We start from the raw sequence: 22,766 nt of genomic DNA on the forward strand, positions 1-22,766 counted from the left end.
TTGTTCGTAAGCTCATCCACCCAACTGGATTCCTAAAAAAAGATTTCCTCCACATTTGCGTATGTAGGTACGTATATTGGGAAGGATCCCTGCATAGCAAATGCGCCACTTATGACGACAACGAAATTAGGGAGTTTATAAATTTATTAAAATTTAAATCCTAGCATACCCGAAACGTGACTAAAAGATCGAAATCAATACAATACAATTTTAAAATATTATGTACAAGGACAGCAATAAAAATCTTCAGAGCTTCGTCAAAACTTGCTCCCATTAAATTAAGATACGGATCGCGAGGGGTTGTAGGAAAATTGTGCTAAAATTAGATATTCAAATTACAATCTGAATGTCGGAATTATCTTTTTTATCCGCTTGTTAACGGCTCAGACTTGAATCTAATGGCTTGTACGATATTACTATGTGAACCAGAGTGTAAGAAAATGTTTTGACGTCCATTTCGAATCCATATAAAAACATTTAACATCAGGATTTTTGTCAGAAGCCTTTGAAAGAGCATCGGCTCAGGTATTGCATACCAAACTTTATATTTTGTGTTTTCTTCTTTAACTCTGTTTTTAGATGTACCATTTGTTTCTGAAATCTACTAAGTGTAATGAGTTCGTACATTAAGTTTTCCTGAGGCCTGTGTTGCACTTGAACCAAATCCGAAAACGATAGAATCAAACAGAATGATTGTGCCCGTGGCTTTGCCGATGTCCCTGACTTACGATAGAGTTGGTTGTAGACATTTGATAACAATAACAAAAACTTTTAAGAAAGTTCTAGGTAATTCCTTTAACTTTTATTTTTATTTGTGCATTTACAGTTTTCAAAATGTTGAACAAAATTAACAGACTGAGTATGATGACCGTTGGGCTTATGGCGTGTATTTGCTGGGCCTTTTTCTGTGTTGACGCATCAATGAGTGTACGCTGCAAATTAAAGCGCCATTCACACAAAGTTATGCAGACTGATTTAAATAGTCGCCGTTGTTGGGATGACGTTAAAATTGTATCATGTTGGGGATACTGTCTTTCTTATGAGGTAAGAATAGGCATTAACTTACCGAATATGCAATTCTTTAACGTGATTTGAAGTAGTTTGTAGCTTTGTATATCACTAATTGTATCAGCTGTAATACTGTATATCAAATATTGTGTCTGTTTTTTTTTATAAAAAGACGCTTTTGGATTGTTAAAAAGACCTTATATTGTATTTTTATACAATGGGTAATTAATTTTGGAAAAAAAGGGGGATTAAAAAGTTTTTTTTTATTGCCCTTGTAGGCAGACGAGCGCACGGCCCACCTGATGGTGTGGTTACCGTCGCCCATGGACTTCAGCAATGCCAGGGGCAGAGCCAAGCCGCTGCCTACCGCTTAATACTCTCTAAAAGCTTCAGCGCGTTCATATGTCCCGGAAAATGCTGCCTGCTATCAAAAAGCGCAAGATAGAGTATCTCGGCCACGTGCTCAGGAACGATCGATACATGTTGCTCCAGCTGATAATTATGGGCAAAGTGGACGGAAAGAGACGTGCTGGGCGAAGAAAGAAATCATGGTTCTGGAATATCCGGGAGTGGACCGGTATTGCCTCCGTCAAACAGCTGTTCCGGCTGGCTGCAGATAAAAACGAATATAGAAAGCTAACGGCCAACCTTCAGGATTGAAGAGGCACTAGAAGAAGAAGAAGAAGAAGAAAAAGCCTCGCTTGAAGAAGGACATGTCACAGCGCTCGGGAAACACCGTGAAGGTTCATTCCATAGCCGGATGGTACGTGGCAAAAAATACCTTTGGAAACGCACTGTGGATGACCGCAGTGGCTCCAGGTAGTATGGATGAACTCTACTCCGGTGGCGGGCGATGCGATGGTAAAAACGAGGTGACGGTATCATCTCGAACAATTCCTCAGAGCACTCCCTATGGAACATACGGTACAAAATACAGAGGGAACCGAAGTCCCTCCGCAGACCCAGAGGTTCCAATAATCAAAGTTAAAATGTATTTTAGATATCCGATTGGCAATTCCCGTATAAAGAATCTCACCACCCCGTTTGTGTGCATGGCGAACGACGACATGCATCGGTGAAGTTGCGCAACTGCGACCCCGGAGTTGAACCAGGAACCGAGATCTATCACTATGTTGAAGCTGTGAATTGCAGATGCCAAGTATTTATTTTCGTTAATTTTCAATAGATATTTTAATAAGAAATCTCTCTTCACATAAAAACAAAATAATTCTGATTTTAAAATAAGTACATATAATGGCGAAAAAGATTTTTTGTTAACAACCGAAATTCATAAACAATACCGGTCATAATAATTTCAGTAAAAATGTTTCATTTATAAGCTAGTGATTTTGCTTTGTCAAATTTATCAGAATACAAAATATAACATAATTACTAGAATTTATCAACAAACCTCAATAAGCAGCGGTACATGCAATTCAAAGACCAATTCCAATTTTTTTTAGTTCACGGTGACCCTTTTCGATTTAAATTTCTAATACATATAGATCCCATGAAAACAAATCTTATTTTTCAGGTCTGTTCGTCCGAAGATACAAGTTGTGAATGGCTTCCACCAGATTCGTCTCTTTTAGGAGGACTCATTCTCAAAGAAGAATTGGAAGAAGAATTGGAATGAGAAATTGCAACTTTTATCTAATGACAGGATTTACGACTAGCATGCTGTTTAATAATTGTACATTACCATCGTGAACATTCAACAAGTTACTATGATCTTCATTAATATTACAATATGTTTACAATAGATAATTAATTATGTTTTATGTAACAATTTACGTTGATTAATAAACAAAGATAAATAATATTTTCACTTTTTTGCACCACGGAAAATAATGTTTTCGTTCCCCGTAAGTAGGGTGTATTACTTGCTACTAATAAAAACATTAAAACTTGCTCCATTCTATTTATAGTTTTTACCGCTTTCTTTTGATGTAGGTTACTAATGGTTGTAGCATTTATGGTTGTACCATAGAGTTACTATTCTAACTACTTATTAACTCCATGGGTTGTACATAATTGTGGTAGGTCGTTACTGTCCTCTTGTATGTCATTTACAAGAAACAACTCAGTGTGCTTAGTGCAAGTTTTTTAACGTTCTCGATAGCGTAAAATTTAACTCAAATTTGTATGGAGTTGGAACGTTTGCCTATGTTTGCCGCTGTTCCAACTGCATACAAATTCGAGTTAAATTTTACGCTATCGAGAACGTTACAATACTCGCACTAAGCACACAGTACTGTGAATGTTCATTTTATAATTTTTATTTTCATATAAGTACTCGTTAAAACTGCAATTTCAAGGGTATTTTATACTGCTCTCTGAAGAAAAAAAGGTTATAAAATATAGTAGTAGTTTTTTAATAAGCATAAAAAGAGAAATAGCAGTAATAGTTACAGCATGTAATAAGTAGGTAGTCTTTTGGTACTGAGGAAGTAGCCAAGTTTCGTTGATTATTTGGTTTTGATAGTTTAGTGCTACTCCACACTTTCGATTATTTTCTATTTTCCATCGTAGGCAGATGAACATACAATTCATCTAATGGTGATCGGTAAGTGACGCTCGTGGATATAGCTTTGTACAGGAATACAAAACGTAGTTTGTTTGAGATCATGCAATAATCGCTGATCGGATTTGAATGAAACTCTCCACTTATATACATTGATTATAAATCTGCATCAACATACATGTCTATTTTTTAACAGAGTGGTAGGTACTAGTGGTAGGACCTCTTGTGAGTCCGCACGGGTAGGTACCACCGCTCTGCCTATTTCTGCCGTGAAGCAGTAATGCGTTTCGGTTTGAAGGGTGGGGTAGCCGTTGTAACTATACTGAGACCTTACAACTTATATCTCAAGGTGGGTGGCGCATTTACGTTGTAGATGTCTATGGGCTCCAGTAACCACTTAACACCAGGTGGACTGTGAGCTCGTCCATCCATCTAAGCAATAAAAAAAAAAGAGTGAAAGATATCATTTCGATGTAGGGTAGTGCAGTGCAAAGTATTTCAGTATTTATGAATTGAACTTTAATTTTGGGTTAAACTACGGATGACTTATATTTTAATAAGTAATAAACTAAACTGGCAGCAGTGTGAACGTGATAAACTGATTACTATACTTTATAATAGGAAGGAATAAATAAATAGGAAGTACGCAAGTACAGGCCGTTTTCCAATTACTTGGAAAACTACCATTAAGTAATGGTTAATTACAGAGCATATTGCGACTCAGTGACGCACAATGCCGAATTATGCTGAAGCTTAGTTGAGCATTATGTCGCATAATGCGCTCTTGTGCTGTAATTGGAAAACGGCCACAGCTTGCTACAGTAAGTTGTGGGTAGGTTGTCAATCTATAGGTAGTTATTCTAGTATTTATAAGTTTGTGTCGTAGGTAGTGTAGGTACATATCTAATAAATAAATTATCTATGATCAAGTTAAATGTGTAATTATGTATTATCTATGGTCAAAACGCTCGATCGAATGTTAGGATTATTGTGAGAAATTTCATAAAAGTTAATAACACAAAATATAACTCTTTATTTTAATAAAAGAAAATGTGAACAAAAGTTCAATTGTTGCTATGTTTTGTTAACAAAATCAGTGTTATGGAAAACCATAACCATGAAATGTATTACAGTGTTAGTTATGTGCCTGTGTTTACATGACATTCATTCATCAAGTGAAGAGAAAACAGAATCTATCTCTCCTCTAAGACTTAATAGTACATCAGAATGGAACATCAAACTGGATATATTCTTTTCTAAATCTTTACCTCAGCATGTAACGAGATCTCCTGGTAGTGATGTTCGTTTTAAATGTGAAGCTTACATAAACTTTACGAAAGTTGAAAAGTACACTAAAAATGAACAAGGTATAGAAACTTTACATGCTGAGCTACCCCCGCAGCATATACAGCAAAGACTGTTGAACAATGTAAAAGTATATTGGCTCAAAAACAATAAAAGTATTGAAATTTCAAACAAAGTTAATGTTACAACTAAAATCAATAATATAACGATTTCCACAAATTTAAAGATCAGAAACATAAGTAATGGTGATGCAGGTAACTACACATGTGTTTACAAACAAATGTATGAAAAAAAGCAAACTTCCTTACTCAAAGTTGAAGATAGTGTTGACATACCTACCCATGCACCATATTTCCCAAATTCAAATTTTGTAAATGAATTAAGAATTACAACCCCGGATGTGGTGTCAGAAAATATTAAAACTATGAATATAAACGTTACTGATTCTCCTAATATACCTCTTCAAAAACTTGAACCAATTTGTCAAGAATATGTTGGGAAAGTTTGTGCATTTCACTTAAGAGGCCAATCTGTTTATATCCCATATGATACCACACAGATTGAATTGGAAGAGAAGTTAAGAAAAGCAATACAAGTTACAAGATTTTCTAATGAAATAAGTTCACACTGTGAAAGATATGCATTACCTAGTTTGTGCTACTCCACTTTTCCCATATGTAGAAATCCTGTAGCTACAAATGCTAATTTCTTTAAAGATGCAAGACAGGTATTTCTCATATCAAATAGAACCAACACTGCAGATTTTCCTGAAGTTGTATTTGAAAATATGCCTAATGGAAATGTACCTAATACTTTTTACTTGAAACCAAACAATATATCAAATGAAATGTTTAACTATCGTCATAATACAACAATACTGAGGAGAGTATGTAAGAAAGAGTGTGAAATTTTAGAAACAGAATTATGTCAGAAAGAATATGCCATAGCGAAAAGGCATCCCCATATTGGTCAGCAATTAACTTTAGAAGAATGTCAAGATTTACCTGAAAATGATCCAGACTGTCTTAAAATTGAAATTGGAGCTTTAATGATTTCAGATGATGAGTGTTATTGGGAAAACGGCAGTAGTTATTTGGGCAAAGTTAATGTTGCCAGTAATGGGTTGGCTTGTATTGAATGGTCAAAGCAAATGTATGTTACATTATCAAATTACCCTGTACTTGCTGGTAGACACAGCTACTGCCGTAACCCAGGAGGAGTCAATGAACAGCCTTGGTGTGTGGTAGATAAAGATGGTAAACTATATAAACAATTTTGTAACATTCCCAAATGTGCTCACAAACTTTGGATATACATAGTTGTTATCTTGGCAGTATCGTTCATAGTTATTGTGGGATTTGTTGTTTGTCTCATTTGCAGACATAAAAAAAAGAGTAATGCTGCTGCAATTAGAGACATTAACTTACCTAATGCTGATAAGAATATCTATGGAAATTCTAGATTGAATTCTCCAATAGAAATGACAGACTTACTGCCAAACCATAGTAATCAGCCCCATTTGACCAGGAGTACTCGTGGAAATGGTGTACTCAGAATACCTCAATATTCACTGTCGCAGATCAAATTCCTGGAAGAGTTAGGGGAGGGAGCTTTTGGAAAAGTTTACAAAGGAGCACTGAAAAAGAGTGGAGATACACAGTTTATAGCAGTCAAAGCACTCAAAGAAAATGCTTCAGCTAAGACCAAGGCTGATTTCAGAAGAGAAATTGATTTGATTTCTGAACTTAACCATGACAATATTGTGTGTATTGTTGGTGTTGCTTTAAGTGAAGAACCACTTTGCATGTTATTTGAGTTCATGGCTCGAGGAGACTTGCATGAATTTTTAATGGGAAGAGCACCTCCATCAGGAAAGGGTTTACCTCCCATGAGACTGCTGAACATTGCACATAATATTGCATCAGGCATGCAGTATTTGGCCTCACACCATTATGTACATAGAGATTTAGCTGCAAGAAATTGTTTGGTTTCCGATGATTTTGTTGTGAAGATATCTGATTTTGGCCTCTCTAGAGATATATATAGTTCAGATTATTACAGAGTAAGTAGACATCAAATCATAAAATAATAAATTTACCATAATAAAATTTACCTAAAAATAAACTGAATGAATTTCAGGTACAATCAAAAAGTTTATTGCCCGTTAGATGGATGCCACCAGAATCTATACTTTATGGAAAATTCACTACTGAAAGTGATATATGGTCATATGGGGTTGTCCTGTGGGAAATTTACAGTTATGGCCTCCAGCCTTATTATGGGTATGTATAGACAAAATTTCTCCTTCATTATTTCAGGCAGATATTTATTTATCTATATATTTACAGTTATAGTAATCAAGAAGTCATATCGATGGTGCGGAGTGGTGAGTTTTTAGCAGCACCATCAGCATGTCCATTGCCCATGTATGAACTCATGAGGGACTGTTGGAAACACACACCACATCGAAGGCCATCATTTGAAGATATAGTTAACAGGTACAATTAAATGAAATTTTAATATTGCAATTTATATAATATCTATTGTAGGATTTAGTACCTAAAAGCTGTTATTATTTACAAAAATACAGGTTTTTGTAATGAGATAATTTTATTTTGAAGAAATTAATTATAATTTTCCGATTTCCCATTTTCATTACAAAGTTATACATGGGTTTTAGTTTTAAAACTTATCTACATATGTTGCAACTCCTCTTCTAGAGCAATTTCTGACTATTGCTGCACCCTTTGTTAGTCCACACTTCCACTGCAACATTATCTTTGCTATTTTCCTGCCAGTCTTTAATTCCTATACCTTGATGCAATAATGCATTCTGGTTTTAAGGATAGTTATTGTGCCAAGACTTCAAACTTATGCTTCAAGATTGGGTTATTCACATTTTGTTTTTTACTATAACTGTTTTTTAATATAATAAGCAGCTAGCCTAGTCTGCTGATTTTAGCAAACAAAAAGATTAAATTTGAATATGAAGTTTATTATTGGAGTTTGACTTTGCTTTGACTTTATTTTAGAATTCAAGAGTGGATCCAGATGGGGGGATGTTCAGATGTTGGACCATCAGAATCTAGCAGCAATATAAGCGCGTACAGAACGACTAGTACTAGCAGGGATCTTCAGGAAAGAGTTCCACTGTTGCCCCCTCATTGCTCTTCATCTAATGGCTCTCTTGCCACCGGGAGCTTAAAGAAATTTAGTGTAGCTGGTTCAAGTTCGAAGGTAACTGATGATAATTGCTCTACATGTAGTGAAGTACCCCCATTAGCTCCAAAATCTAAAAAACACAGTGCAGCATCGCTGATAGACTCAGACAAAATAGGCAACATGAGTACAAGGGAGACAATCATTAGAATACCTAATGCACAGCACGGTAATGAAATTTAGATATTAATTGCCTCATGTTAAGGATGTTTTTAAGCAAATAATTTGCTAGTTGCATTCAAAACAAAATGATCAAAATATCTTAGGTATTAAAGGTATCAGGCCAATTATTATTTTGTAATCACAAGCAATTTATTGTTTAAGAACCATAGTATTATTGCAGTATGAACTAATTTATAAGACAAGCATATTTATTTGATAGAATGGTATGAAAAATCATTAATTTGTTTAATACAAGTGCTTGTGAAAGGGGATTGCCCACTCTCCATAGTGTGCTAGGCCCAAGATGGACATCAAATATTACTATAAAAATGTACTGATTCAAATTCTTAAATGTATTGGATATCTAAAAAATATATTGAAATTGACGCCACTATTATAAAAAATATAATTAAAATAAAAACTCGTTTTGAGGTTAATTTTCTATATAAATAAGTGTCGGATTGTGAGATACTTCAAGAACTTTTCTTTTCTTAATGTTTAAGATGTTCCTAATTTATTTTTATCCAATAGGGTATAAAAACACACTTAATTCTTTAAATATCTATATTTTCTTCATCTTCATACACAATTAGTATCATCTAAAAATAGCAAAGGAGAGCATATACACGGTTTTAAATCTCGGTCAGGGTAAAACCACAATTCACACAATGTTTTTTAGTCGTAGTATGAAACGTTATTGATAAAAGTAAAATAAATCGAAGAAAAATCAAAACACATCCATTTTGTACGCAAGCACAACACCACAAGCAGCAAGCGAAGTGTCAGTCAGTCAGATTAAATTCAGTGTTGTCAGTATAAAGAAAAATAATTACATGAAATTCATATATCGATTATTTTTTTAAATAACCGATAATTGATTTATATCTTAATCTTTTTTTTACGAGTACACATTATTTTTTATGTTTTTGTTTTAGTTGTACATATTTAAATAACAATACTAGTAAAGTTTTTTTTATTGCTTAGATGGGTGGGCGAGCTCACAGCCACCCTGGTGTTGCTAAGTGGTTACTCGAGCCCACATATATCTACAACGTAAATGCGCCACCCACCTTGAGATATAAGTTCTAAGGTCTCAAGTATAGTTACAAGTTAAAGTCCAATGGGTATGTCTTCGATGTTATTTTATGTGCATAAAATCCATTAAAATCGTTTGATTAATGATAATACTTAAAATGATTTATTTATATGTTTTATGTATATACTCAAAATATTTACTTCATACGTAAAAGGATTTGAAGCTGGCAATATTTTTCCCCGCAAAAATAAAAATCCTTGTTTTTTCAATAGAGTTACTTTTTTTAAACTACTTATTGTAAACTATAGTGGCGCTTATTTGCAAGAAAGTAAATGCATATTTATTTATGACAAAATTAATGCACTAAGTATTTTTTCTATAATCTATTGTCCGCTTTGGGCCGAAAATGGGCCATCCCCTTTTGGTTGTCTATGTATGTAAGTAATTGAGTGATTTAATTTATTCTGTAGTAATATAAAATTAAGTATTGTATTTACTAAGACTGGAACTTTTAAGATATTATTGAAGTATAAGTACTTAAAACTGGTAGTTAAGTACCTTTTTACATTCAAATCAGGTATCACTGCCAAAATAAAGTAATATTTGACAGGTTAAATATTACTGGCCTATGACGTCAATAGACATCGGTCCTCTCTTTCCGTCAAAGTAAGGATCGTGTGCTTCTTGGGCGTTGAGATTACATTGTGTATTAAGACATTTTTTTGGCATGTCTTAAGAATAACATTAGCAAGTACATTATGAAATCAAGAAAATGATAAGTTTGATCAAGATTTGATTATGAATTTCGTTAATGAATATTTTCTTCGCTTGAGTGGCCGGCCGTACGGCCTACTCGGAAAGCGCAAAAATAGGTTTTCTCATTTATGTATTCATATATTATCTATCTCCATGGTTAATCAGACTTTTAGATACTACGTGATTTGTTGGGTTTTCTTACATTCATTAATACACGATACAAAAGCACTTGTACTTAATAATTACATTATTTGCTCAACAATGTTTATTATTCACTTGTTAAGTTTTCAGTTGTTAACCAATAGCCAATGAACACACTTATTTCTAATATATCATGTAGTGAAATGATATTTGTTTTGTTGCTTTATTGATTAATTCCTTGATTTTATTTTTATTTATACTCTGAATTGTAAAAGTCAACATTTTTGACACCGAGACTGAATATTTTAAAAACACTCCCTAGCTATTAATTTGGTTTTTCTCCTTTAATCAACGAATTCTTAAAAACAATGACTTTTTATTAAGGCATACCATACAACTTCCATACAGAAATACATTATGTTCATAGAAATTTAAGATATTGCTGTCCATTTGCTTGCCTGTAATTAAGTGCTTAGTGGGATAAGTTTAGTATTTAATTTAATCATATGTTTTCAATAATCATACTTCGTATTTTTGTTAAAATTGTTACATATCTTTATTAATTTAGTATACAATTATTATGTTTCATAGTACGTTTTGTACTTTGCCAAAGACTTTTCTTTTTGTATGTGATATATACATTTTTTACCTTATACATTATGTACTGCTGTAAATGTAATAAATAATTTTGTCAAAAAAAGAACACTTTTATTTCCGAAAATATTTTTAGGTTTCTATAAATAATTCATTACATTATATTATGTGTTTATATTCTTGAACTTTTAGTAACGTCGACGTTTGCTAAACTATGGCAACATCAGCATCTTTGTTTTTCTTTTTGATGAGGAATTCGCCGTGCACCCTCATGTGGAGCTTTAAATTATGATTCCCGGTGAAAGCTTTGCTACAAACTTTACAAACGTACGGTCTTTCACCTGCAACAGAATAGACATTTAAAATTTTATTCATTTACTTTATGTAGTTTTTAATGTGACATACAAACAGATAAGACGAGGTGTATAGTATTTTTAGTAGGTTTATTGTTTATGTCATGCGCTACTTAAATTATCATACTTATCTACTTATGATTAAGATTGTTCTAATGAGCATTGTTTCCTACTGGTTTATGGGGTGCGAGAGGGGCGCAATGGCGGTCGATAGCGTATGATTCACCTGACAAGATTGCCGAAGATATGGACTTATCATAAAAAAATATGTGCGATTTTTACTGCGGCTGAAGGAGTTCACAGTCTACCTGATGTTAAGTGATTACTGGAGCTCGTGGACATCAATTCTTGATTGCCGTCAACTTGTGACATAGACATAATGATGGTCACTTAGCGAATTTAACATCATTATGATTATTACCCTTAATATATAATCAATAATTACGATAACTTTTGCTTTATATATTTTATTTCCACAAAGTTAAAATTATGAAATTTTAATTTTTTATTTTCATAAACAAATACCTAACTTTTCAGGCATCGGTCTGTTCCTTTTCAGGTACAATAAATACTTATTGAATTGAATTAATAAAAAAATCGAGAAATTTGGATAATCTTCGTATTACACTTTCTAAGAGTTGTCACATCCTTCCTACATATTAAAGGTATTATCTATGTCCATCCCTCAAGCCGGAACACATGACACCTTCACAACAAAAAAGTTGAATAACGAGCTTTAGTCATGCAAACTCACAACAATACCCCGTCATCCTCACGTGATTCCGACCCGGTGGTAGATTCTGCGAACTACAACTTTTTTTTTCTCCTACCTATGCTGAGAGCCTTGAGAGGCTATTTTAGCTTCGCCCTAACATGTAGGTGAGCTCACGGGGCTCAAACCGGAGTGTTGCTAATACTGACCCTAGCAAGAGCAGTTCTTCACAGAATCTACCACGGGATCGGAATCGCGACCCACTGAAAAGATCCGGCGAGAAAATCAGTGGGCAGTCTATAGATTAAATTACTCCTCTTGCTAGGGCTAGTGTTAGCAAATCCTCTCAGTTTGAAACCGTAAGCTCACTTACCAAATCGTGCGTAGCTGGAATAAGCCCTTAGGTCACCAGCTATTTGGTAGGGAAAAAATCATCCTAGTTACACAAAATCCAAGTTTGACTCCCGCTCGGACTCAATATCTATATTAGAGACTAGCGACCCGCCCTCGCTTCGCTTCGGAAGCATTAAATTTTATTATTGATAGGCGAGTCCCGCCATGTTGCGTGCGGTACGACAATAACAGCGGGTGACGCCGCAGGGCGAAGCTAGTCTAAAAATGTAACCTAAGTTACTCCTTATATCATCAGCTACCTATTAGTCAAAGTTTCATCAAAATCAGTTCAGCCGTTCCAAAGATTAGCCGGAACAAACAGAAAGACAGACAGACAGACAGAAAATGTAAAAAAAAATATTTTTGTGTTTGTACCGTATATATATTCATATGCATGTAGTAAAAAGCGGTTATTTCAATATTACAAATAGACACTCCAATTTTATTTATATGTATAGATAAACAGTAATTCCTCTATCTTAGAGTCGTCCACAGTGGAACGTCGTTTATTTTTAAGTGATTGTATAATAACCTGTATGTGTTCGTCGATGTTTGATCAGTACGCTGGCACTATAAAACTTAGCCGGACAATATTCACAGTGTTTCGTCTTATTGTTCTCGTGTCGGTTGATGTGCACTTTCAATCCATTCGACGTTCTGAACTCAGCCGGACACCTGTGACATTTATATATTGATTCTGGATTGTGTTTCTTCATGTGTTTTAGTAACTGAAACAAAAAAAAAATGTCCTTTTTACACGATTTCTATTAATTAGCCTTGCCTGTAAACTATGTATGTAACTATAAATTACACGCTTATGTTGACCACCTACTATATCAACTATTCAAATTCAATATGAAATTTTCATATAAATCTAATGCATCTTATGATATGTATGTCATAATTTTTTACCATTAAATATTTTAATATATTTTATGAATGATTTCTCTAATACTGTTTTATAAAATTATCATTAATACAGCACAGTCATTATACAGTATATTATATACTCTCATTGTGTGCATGTATTGATTAGTTAACATTTGTACGACCGCACATTTAATTATTATTATAAAACTCCCTCCGTGAAGATCTACATGAAGGATTTTTTTTTTATGTGGACGAGCTCACAGCCCATCTGGTCTTAGGTGGTTACCGGAGCCCATAGACATCTACAACGTAAATACGACATCCACCTTGAGATATTATTATAAGTTCTAAGATCTCAGTATAGTTACAACGGCTGCCCCACTCTTCAAACCGAAACGCATTACTGCTTCACAGCAGAAATCGGCAGGGTGGTGGTACCTATCCGTGCGAACTCACAAGAGGTCCTACCACCTAAAAAAAAAAGGAACAAGCAACAAGTGACGTTATTTCTGTTACTTTTTTTTTTATTCTAACCTATTATATTTTTACATTTTTTTTTTTTTTTTTTTTTTTATTGCTTTCGATAGGCAGACGAGCTTACGGCTCATTTGATGGGAAATGATAACCGTCGCCCATAGACATCCAAAGTACATCAGTGACTCAGATGCGTTGCCTATCCTGGCCTGGATGGGCAGCCTTATGTATGTTACACCGGCTATCCTGTCTTTCAGACCGGAACACAGTATTACTGTTTTGCGGCAGAAATAGACAGGACGGTGGTACCAACCCGGGCGAGCTTCTACACAGAACCCTACCACCAGTACCATGTACTTAAATATCTGTTCAAAAGCGATTTTAGCGATAAGAACAAACAACCTTATGATGATGTGATGACTAGATCTATGAATAACGAATGTGAGCTTTCAATTAAATACCTACAACCTCTAACTGCTTCGTCATAAATTTTCCCAATTTTCACACAAGTTCAATCCTTGTGTGAAAATTGGGAAAATTTATGACGAAGCAGTTAGAGGTTGTAGCTATATTGTATTGTAACTATAATTGAGACCCTTGGAACTTGTATCTCAAGATGGGTGGCGCATTTGCGTTGTAGATGTCTATGGGCTCCAGTAACCACTTGACACCAGGTGGGCTGTGAGCTCGTCCACTCATCTAAGCAATAAAAAAAAAATAAAAAAAAAGAACTGATCAACGGTTAGAATCCACTAACGAGGCGATAGTAAATAAATTCTATATTAAATTACCTTTCTATTGGTTTCTTCGATACCGCAAACATGACAAACAGTCGTTGCTTTATCACACTTATGTTTGTCACAGCTCTCTTGATCCTTAAATATTCTCTCGCAAGTTTTACAGTTAACTTTGCTCATTGTATGGTATCTGATCTTGTGATTCTGTAATTATTATATTATTATCTTTTATAAATGAAAAATATAGTGATCAAATTCTAAGAATTTACTGATGGTACAAGATGTCCTTGTGAGTCCGCACGGGTAGGTACCACCACCCTGCCTATTTCTGCCGTGAAGCAGTAATACGTTTCGGTTTGAAGGGTGGGGCAGCCGTTGTAACTGTACTGAGACCTTAGAACTCATATCTCAAGGTGGGTGGCGGCATTTACGTTGTACTCGTACATGTCTATGGCCCTGGTAACCACTTAACATCAGGTGGGCGGTGAGCTCGTCCACCCGTCTATGCAATAAATAAATAAAAACTCCAGACTACCTCCGAAACAAAGCTCCAAGTTAAGCACTACTCAAAGGATATATTTCAAATCCGGAGGGAAGTGTACGAATGTCGTGCTTATTCCTACAACAAAGCTTTCCGATTTGAAGGGTGGGGGTGGGATGCGCCGTTATATAATACAGCTGAGACTTGGACCTTATATCTCAGGGTGAGTGACGGTGTTTATGGTGCGAAGTGTATAACCCTAGTACTCAACTAACACCAGGTGGGCCGTCTGTTCGTGCATCAAATTACGCAATAAAAAAAAAACGGTGTGCATTTCACACGTGGTATAAGTGAAACCTTAAAAAAATTTTGCTTCAAAATAATGAGACGAATGTAAAATTCCGGGAAGAGGATAATTATAGGTTTTAGTAATGATCATAGTGATACAAAGTTTCATAATTATTTTACATTTTATTCGTAATATATTACATAAATTTATACAGAATTTATTAAGTATAATATAAGGTACGAAGCAGAGCACAAACCACGAATATAAGAAATACTGTATAATGCGCCCTATCTCATTTTCTCAACACGTTAAATCTTATGATTTTATATGTCTGTCTCTTTTTACTGTCGCTTTTTTTCGTTACATCGACTTTCGAATTACAACGATACTAACGAAGTTTTCACTTCAAAAACAATAGACATAGATAGTCACTACTTCCCCAGTTCTTCTCAGAACCTTAATGAACCTTATAACCTCCATAATTATTGTAAATATGAAGTGTATTATCTATGCTCAGAACTGCGGTCCTTTTTGGAACTAAATACAACATTTTTTTTACAATATTTATTGATGTTGTCTGTATTTGGAACGATTTTAAATTTGAATTCGGAACTTGTATGAAGTTCCGAATTCAAATTTAAAATTTCTGTATGAGAATAATGAGGCGTAGAGATTGATCGAATTTATCGTTACGGTTAAAATCATTATGGAATAGTTATCGTTTGAAGCTCATTAGAATCGCGTTTCATAATTTCATACTCACTAGTAGTCCCGCATGGTATTTGGTTTTATAATCACACAAGTCGCACGACAAGTGTTTCTGCGTTTCATGCTTTAGTATGTGTACCGCTATACTTGTTTTAGAACGGAATCTGAAATGTGAGATTACAAACAAAATCAAATCTTATGTACAGGGTGAAGTTTTTTTTCTTCAAAAAACAAACAAATCTAAATGTTATTTACAAAAGCAAGCTTAACCTATATTTAAGGGCTTTCTTCAAGAAAACCTTTGGTAAAAAAAGCGATCTACATAATAATATATGAAGGGGAAATTTTGACTGATACACAGAAATCGAGGAATGTGATAAAATGGAGTAAGCGCACCATCATCTTACCCTATTATGCCTCAAAGCAGTCATAGGTCCCAATTTGAAGGGTGGAACACTTGTTTAATAATTCATATGAAAAGTCGACATCGCGTCTCTCAGAGAAAAAGCGTTATCTCAGGCGTTCAATGCTACATAAAAAAATAATATGCTTCCGTTATCTAAATATTTAAGTACAATAATAGTCACCCTTTAGAGCAATAATCACAGAAGAACTTAATTTCACCGTGTATAACGTTCATGTGTCGATATAGTTTCTTTGGTTTCTCAAATTGTTTCAAGCATTGCTCACATTTCCAACCTGGTCCCTGAAAATTGTATTCAATTTAAAACTGAACAATATGAGAGAGAGATTAAGAGACCCGCTTTTGTGAATCATATTTCAAAAATTTTCTTCTACCTTAGAAAGACTTCACTATATGTCACATGTTTTTCACTGGAGACCATGGGTTGTGTGCAACACCAATCGTTGATATATATCTGGGAGATCTATCTTTAGCGATACTCGATTACCACTCATATTACAAATAGTATTAAGTTTGATTTAATCTTGTTTGCAATTAAACCTTCTTTAAAACCTTAAGTTTATATCTATTGGTTTCTTGTATTCAAGTAATCATCAGCTGTTTTGTGGAAAAAAAAGTCATTGTAGGCCATATTTTACCTGATGGAAATGATATATTTTATAATGAAGCTCCATATTTGAATTCCGCCACCAATACATGGAACATATGTGACAGCGCTGTTGATTATTTGGTAAGTGTTCCATCCTGTGAGCTAAAAGCTGTGCCCAGTTACTACATTTCCTATCACATAATTCACAATTTCTACTGTTCTTGTGTGTCTCTATGTGAGAACTTAACAATATGTTGGAGCTGAAGTATTGTGTACAAATACCTGAAATAATTAGCGGCTTATACCTTTGGTTGAGAGGTTCTCGGTAGACTCTTTATGGTCTGCCTAATTACCAGTAGTGTTGTAGGAAAACTCACATCAGCCTGCAATACTTTGCTAACACCTGCCTTGTGGATGCAATTCTTCGCGTGCGGTCCCTCTCGGACGAGGCCGTTTCTCGGGGTGGGGTGGCGCTGGCGGTGTCTCTTGACATCGCCAACGCATTTAACACTCTGCCCTGGACCGTGATAGGGGGGGCACTGGAGAGGCATGGAGTGCCCCTCTACCTCCGCCGGCTGGTTGGGTCCTATTTGGGGGCCAGGTCGGTCGTATGTACCGGGTACGGTGGGACCCTTCATCGTTTTCCGGTCGTGCGTGGTGTTCCGCAGGGGTCGGTTCTCGGCCCCCTCTTGTGGAATATCGGGTACGACTGGGTGCTGAGGGGCGCCCTCCTCCCGGGCCTCCGCGTTATTTGTTACGCGGACGACACGTTGGTCGTGGCCCGGGGGGATGATTTTAGGGAGTCTGCCCGTCTCGCCACAGCGGGAGTGGCCCTCGTCGTCGGAAGGATAAGGAGGCTGGGTCTCGACGTGGCGCTCAATAAATCCGAGGCTCTGTGGTTTCACGGGCCGCGGAGGGCGCCACCCGTTGACACCCACATCGTGGTTGGAGGCGTCCGGATAGGGGTCGGGGTGCAGTTGAAGTACCTCGGCCTCGTGTTGGACAGCCGGTGGGCCTTTCGTGCTCACTTTGCGGAGCTGGTCCCCCGATTGATGGGGACGGCCGGTTCTTTGAGCCGGCTGCTCCCGAATATTGGGGGACCGGATCAGGTTGTGCGCCGTCTCTACGCGGGGGTGGTGCGATCGATGGCCCTGTACGGTGCACCTGTGTGGGCTGAGCCGCGCAACCGGGCCACTATGGCTCGGTTCCTGCGCCGGCCGCAGCGCACCGTTGCCATCAGGGTCATCCGCGGATATCGCACCGTCTCCTTCGAGGCGGCGTGTGTTTTGGCGGGGACGCCGCCATGGGAGCTGGAGGCGGAGTCGCTCGCTGCCGACTATCGGTGGCGCAGCGAGCTTCGTGCTCGGGGCGTGGCGCGTGTCCCCGAGAGTGAGCTGCGGGCGCGGAAGGCCCATTCTCGGCGGTCCGTGCTCGAGTCGTGGTCGAGGCGATTGGCCAACCCCACGTGGGGGCTACGGACCGTCGAGGCGGTTTACCCGGTCTTTGATGACTGGGTGAATCGTGGCGAGGGACGTCTCACCTTTCGTCTGGTGCAGGTGCTGACCGGGCACGGATGCTTCGGGAAGTACCTGCGCCGGATAGGGGCTGAGCCGACGACGAGGTGTCACCATTGTGGACACGACCTGGACACGGCGGAGCATACGCTCGCTGTCTGCCCCGCTTGGGAGGTGCAGCGCCGTGTCCTGGTCGCAAAGATAGGACCTGACTTGTCGCTGCCTGGCGTCGTGGCGTCGATGCTTGGCAGCGATGAGTCATGGAAGGCTATGCTCGACTTCTGCGAGTGCACCATCTCGCAGAAGGAGGCGGCGGGGCGAGTGAGGGAAAGCTCTCCTCACTACGCAGAAACCCGCCGCCGCCGAGCAGGGGGTCGGGACCGGGGTCGTATCCGTGACCTGGCCCCCTAAGAGCTAGGGGTCCCACCCGTTTTGTGCGGGGAGGGACCCAGACGAGGGGTGGCGTGCTCTGCACGCTCACCCGCAATAGGAAGCCGGGTGATGGTAGACCGCGTTCCCCCGACCGCTCTGGGGGAAGGTGTAACGCGGCGCCATCAAAGCGGGCTCTCGGCCCGCTGAACGAGGGAACCGGTGGTCGTTTCGCTGGCGGCCACCGGTCCGGCGTCCGAGGGACGGTGGGATGGATGTAATGTGCTCTGCGTCAATCCTGTCCCGCCGTTTCAATAGCCCCGACTGGGCTCCGGCCCGGTCCGAGGTAGGGCGCCGGTTGTGAGCGGCAGGAGTTTTTAGTGAGGTTCAACTCCCACATACCCCACCTGCCGCGCGGGTGGGGATCCGGCGATTTTCTCCTGTGGAAAAAAAAAAAAAAAAAAAAACACCTGCCTTAGTGACAGCAGTGTTTAGCTGAATCTACCACCGGATCAGAATCGCAACTCACTGAGAAGATCCAAACATTCTCATTATGAAGTTATTATGATCTAAAGAATAAAGTGCTTGATGTACCTACACATATTAAGGGTTGAGACTATGGTTATTTTAAAATACAACAGGTACATAAAAAATCTAATAAAATACATACTTAACTTTACTGGTGGTAGGACCTATTGTGAGTCCGCGCGGATAGGTACCACCGCCCTGCCTATTTCTGCCGTGAAGCAGTAATGCGTTTCGGTTTGAAGGGTGGGGCAGCCGTTGTAGCTATACTTGATACTTTAGAACTTATATCTCAAGGTGGCTGACGCATTTACGTTGTAGATGTCTATGGGCTCCAGTAACACCAGGTGGGCTGTGAACTCGTCCACCCATCTAAGAAATAAAAAAAAGTCATGTTCATTAAAGTCTTAGCATATCTATGAACTTCTGTAACCAACGAATACCAGATGCCCCTGAGTTTATTCACCTGTCTAAATCTAGACGAATAAATAAAATTGGAGTTTGTAATAATAAAATAACCACTTTTTACTAAATGCGTAAGTATGTATACACCACAGAGCATATTATATCTTTTTTATTTTTGTCTGTCTGTGTGTCTGTTTGTTCTGGCTAATCTTTAGAATGGCTGGACCGATTTTGATAGCTGATGATAAAAGGAGTAACTTAAGCTACCTTTTTTAGACTAGCTTCGCTCCGCGGCCTTACCCGCTGTACGACAATAACCGCGAGTAACATCACGGTAGGACTCAGCTATCAATAATAAAAATGTAATGTTTCCGAAGAGAAGCGAGGGCGGGTCGCTGGTGATAAATAAAAAGAGAACACTGAACTTACCACACTGTAATGATCTATTTATTTCCTCATTTTTTATTTTACAATGTTTATTTTTAATTCCAATTTGGTTAGCTCGAGATTTTTTATTTGATTGTTTTTCTTTTCTTAAATTATGGATAAGATCTGGAATGACAAAAAACCTGGTTAACATTAAATCAATCGATAAATTATTGACCGAATTTACATTATTTAAGTAGACTGATCTCATTAATCAACTATTGAAGAATAAGATTTCAAGTATACACATGAGATAGAACCTACTGTTAAGAAACTATGCTCTGGGTAGGTACCTTTTTCAACTAAAAGGTTTTTTGTTTCACTTATATCACCAATTATATCAATATCTAATGCTGTTTGAAAATCATTAGCATCTTCATCTTCTTCATCAGTTTTAACTTCAGTTTTTAAATCAATTTGTGTTTCTAATTTAACCTGGAAAAGTTTACATGTGATAAGTTCTGTGATAATGTTATCACTTAAAAAGGAGTTTGTTTGATTCATATACATCTAGGATTAGGTATACAAAAAAGGTCTTAGAGTACCTTTAATCCAGAAAATGCTTATTATTGGTGGTAGGATGTCTTGTGAGTCCAGACGGGTAGGTACCACTACCCTGCCTATTTCTGCCATGAAGTAGTAATGAGTTTCGATTTGATGGGTGGGGCAGCTGTTCTAACTGAGACCCATATCTAAAGATGGGGTGGCATTTAAGTTGTAGATGTCTATTGGCTTGAGTAACCACTTAACACCAGATGGGCTGTAAGCTTGTCCACCATAAAAAAATTTTTTTTTATAGTTTAGATGAGTGGACGAGCTCACAGATACTGGTAACCTGGTGTTAAGTGGTTACTGGAGCCCATAGACATCTACAACGTAAATGCGCCACCCACCTTGAGATATAAGTTCTAAGGTCTCATGTTTTAGTTACAACGGCTACCCCACCCTTCAAACCGAAACGCATTACTGCTTCACGGCAGAAATGGGCAGGGCGGTGGTACCCACCCGTACAGACTCACAAGAGGTCCTACCACCAGTAATTACGCAAATTATAATTTTGATTTTTATTACACGATGTTATTCCTTCACCGTGGAAGTCAATCGTGAACATTTGTTGAGTACGTATTTCATTAGAAAAATTTGTACCCGCCTGCGGGATTCGAACACCGGTGCATCGCTCAGCACGAATGCATCGGACGTCATATCCGTTAGGCCACGACGACTTCTAAAAATAATAAAAAAAAGAAAATATCACAAGTTCCTAGGGACTTATTTTTCTACATTGACAAAAATTTAAGTATATTTAACTTCTTACACCCTGTACAATATTACTTATCATAAAATATACAATGTATTCAACGGTCTTACAGGTCTTACGTTAGAATTATATTAGGTAGGATTTTTTTGTTTCAGCGAACTTCCAATAAAAATTTGCCATTCACCACTAATACAACTATATAGTTCTAAGATTTATCAATTAAAACTTACTGGCGTTATATTTTCACGAAGAGTAGTTTCAGATGAATGGGACTTGTCTCTGAATTTTACAAATTCGTTTATGGTTTCTTTACATTTTTTACAAATGAACTGTGGCATTCCATCCGATATTTTAATCTAGAAAAAAAAAAAACTATTCGGCATCATAATACATAAACTAAGTTTGACTTAATAGATTACCCAGATATTAGTTATATGAAGGCACACAAACACAAGCACATAAAATTTATTGCTTGCACTTGTATTGTATGTTTTAGTAGTAGTCTACTACAATTTGTATGCCGTCTCATAGATGAGAATCATAATATGACCTGATTCATCTCTCTTGATTGTTTACCCATGTTTAGCTTTCCAATGCAGCACTTACTGCAAATAAGTAGCCGGGCAGAAAACTACTAGATAAATTAAACTAGAACATGGATAAATGTGGATGCAGAAAAGACAGTGAATGAGGCAAAGGCTGCCATAATTTCTGAAATTTACCAAACTTCTTTTATCAAATTTGTTTACATAGTAGTTTTTTTTTCTATAAAATGTTTCCATGTCCACTTAGTCAGAAGTCGATTTCTTTTCAAATAAAGAGGCGCTTAATCTGATAATAGATTTTCGTTTAAGATGTTTGTTGGCTATTTGTATGCTTAATATGGAATTAGGAATTCTTAACAGGAATAATAGGATTAATAGGAATAGGAATAATTAACTTGGAAGTAGTATTTTTTTAATGAAAAATGAGTATCAGGCCATTTGGAAAACACGTTTATTTACTTTATTTGGAGCACAAAGATACTTTAACATTTATCATTACTTTAACATTACTTACATTAAGATTTGTGAGCTTATTATATTCGGTGACAATTTCTTCTTCTAGAGGGTATAAAGATTTATCTGACAAACATGCTCTACAGACTTTCATCATTAAAATTTCTGATAAAAAAAAGGGTTTTCGTTAGAGGAAATTGTAAATTAATATTTTAAATTGTGAACCAATGTGCAATTGTTGTGGATACATAAGTTTATTATCTATGGTGGATAAACTGGAACATAGATAATATGTACGTTAAGTCTTAATTAGGTGTTGGACAGGCAAAAGAAATAAACACCAAACAATGTCAAAACGCCGAATCATGTTTCACACAGAAGTGAAACCCGGTTTTCGTTCAGATTTTTGATTGCTTGACGTGCTCACAGTCCAACTGGTGTGTTATTGCCGGAGTTCACCGACACGAATGACGCAAATGTCACCCACCTTGAGTCT

The 22,766-nt window shown here is 37.1% G+C and overlaps 3 protein-coding genes and 1 long non-coding RNA gene across 4 annotated transcripts; 2 read left to right on the forward strand and 2 right to left on the reverse strand.

Annotated features, from left to right (window-relative positions):
- Positions 1-500: 500 nt before the first annotated feature.
- GPB5 (glycoprotein hormone beta 5) lies at positions 501-2,731 on the forward strand. Its single transcript, NM_001130908.1, has 4 exons — positions 501-525; positions 827-1,044; positions 2,009-2,167; positions 2,543-2,731. Exons 2-4 carry the CDS (start codon positions 835-837, stop codon positions 2,642-2,644), a joined length of 471 nt encoding a protein of 156 aa, NP_001124380.1. The 5' UTR covers positions 501-525; positions 827-834; the 3' UTR covers positions 2,645-2,731.
- On the reverse strand, positions 770-2,561 carry LOC134199867 (uncharacterized). The gene is made up of 2 exons (XR_009974521.1): positions 2,420-2,561; positions 770-932 (listed from the first exon to the last, which is right to left on the reverse strand). It is a non-coding gene; the product is annotated as an uncharacterized LOC134199867 (long non-coding RNA).
- A 1,741-nt stretch (positions 2,732-4,472) lies between the features above and the next one.
- LOC101744465 (tyrosine-protein kinase transmembrane receptor Ror) lies at positions 4,473-10,854 on the forward strand. Its single transcript, XM_062671544.1, has 4 exons — positions 4,473-6,899; positions 6,977-7,119; positions 7,186-7,335; positions 7,870-10,854. Exons 1-4 carry the CDS (start codon positions 4,650-4,652, stop codon positions 8,237-8,239), a joined length of 2,913 nt encoding a protein of 970 aa, XP_062527528.1. The 5' UTR covers positions 4,473-4,649; the 3' UTR covers positions 8,240-10,854.
- LOC101735601 (zinc finger protein 62 homolog) lies at positions 10,838-22,750 on the reverse strand. The gene is made up of 10 exons (XM_004926513.5): positions 22,332-22,750; positions 21,503-21,628; positions 20,308-20,449; positions 20,018-20,140; positions 16,825-17,057; positions 16,350-16,468; positions 15,818-15,926; positions 14,339-14,488; positions 12,736-12,931; positions 10,838-11,086 (listed from the first exon to the last, which is right to left on the reverse strand). The coding sequence occupies exons 1-10, from the start codon at positions 22,425-22,427 to the stop codon at positions 10,953-10,955; spliced, it is 1,428 nt and encodes a 475-aa protein (XP_004926570.2). The 5' UTR covers positions 22,428-22,750; the 3' UTR covers positions 10,838-10,952.
- Between the last annotated feature and the right edge of the window lie 16 nt (positions 22,751-22,766).

The sequence above is a fragment of the Bombyx mori genome, chromosome 12 (assembly GCF_030269925.1).
Source record: "Bombyx mori chromosome 12, ASM3026992v2".
Lineage (NCBI taxonomy): Eukaryota > Metazoa > Arthropoda > Insecta > Lepidoptera > Bombycidae > Bombyx > Bombyx mori.

Excerpts from the sequence above, each read along its gene's own strand:
- GPB5 (NM_001130908.1), top strand. The coding sequence starts at position 835 with ATGTTGAACAAAATTAACAGACTGAGTATGATGACCGTTGGGCTTATG. Across the intron at positions 1,045-2,008 it reads GATACTGTCTTTCTTATGAG|ATATCCGATTGGCAATTCCC; the intron begins GTAAGAATAGGC and ends AATGTATTTTAG. Across the intron at positions 2,168-2,542 it reads CTGTGAATTGCAGATGCCAA|GTCTGTTCGTCCGAAGATAC; the intron begins GTATTTATTTTC and ends CTTATTTTTCAG.
- LOC101744465 (XM_062671544.1), top strand. The coding sequence starts at position 4,650 with ATGAAATGTATTACAGTGTTAGTTATGTGCCTGTGTTTACATGACATT. Across the intron at positions 6,900-6,976 it reads ATAGTTCAGATTATTACAGA|GTACAATCAAAAAGTTTATT; the intron begins GTAAGTAGACAT and ends AATGAATTTCAG. Across the intron at positions 7,336-7,869 it reads TTTGAAGATATAGTTAACAG|AATTCAAGAGTGGATCCAGA; the intron begins GTACAATTAAAT and ends ACTTTATTTTAG.
- LOC101735601 (XM_004926513.5), bottom strand. The coding sequence starts at position 22,427 with ATGATGAAAGTCTGTAGAGCATGTTTGTCAGATAAATCTTTATACCCT. Across the intron at positions 15,927-16,349 it reads TGTGATTATTGCTCTAAAGG|ATTCCGTTCTAAAACAAGTA; the intron begins GTGACTATTATT and ends CTCACATTTCAG. Across the intron at positions 14,489-15,817 it reads AATACCATGCGGGACTACTA|AATCACAAGATCAGATACCA; the intron begins GTGAGTATGAAA and ends TAATAATTACAG.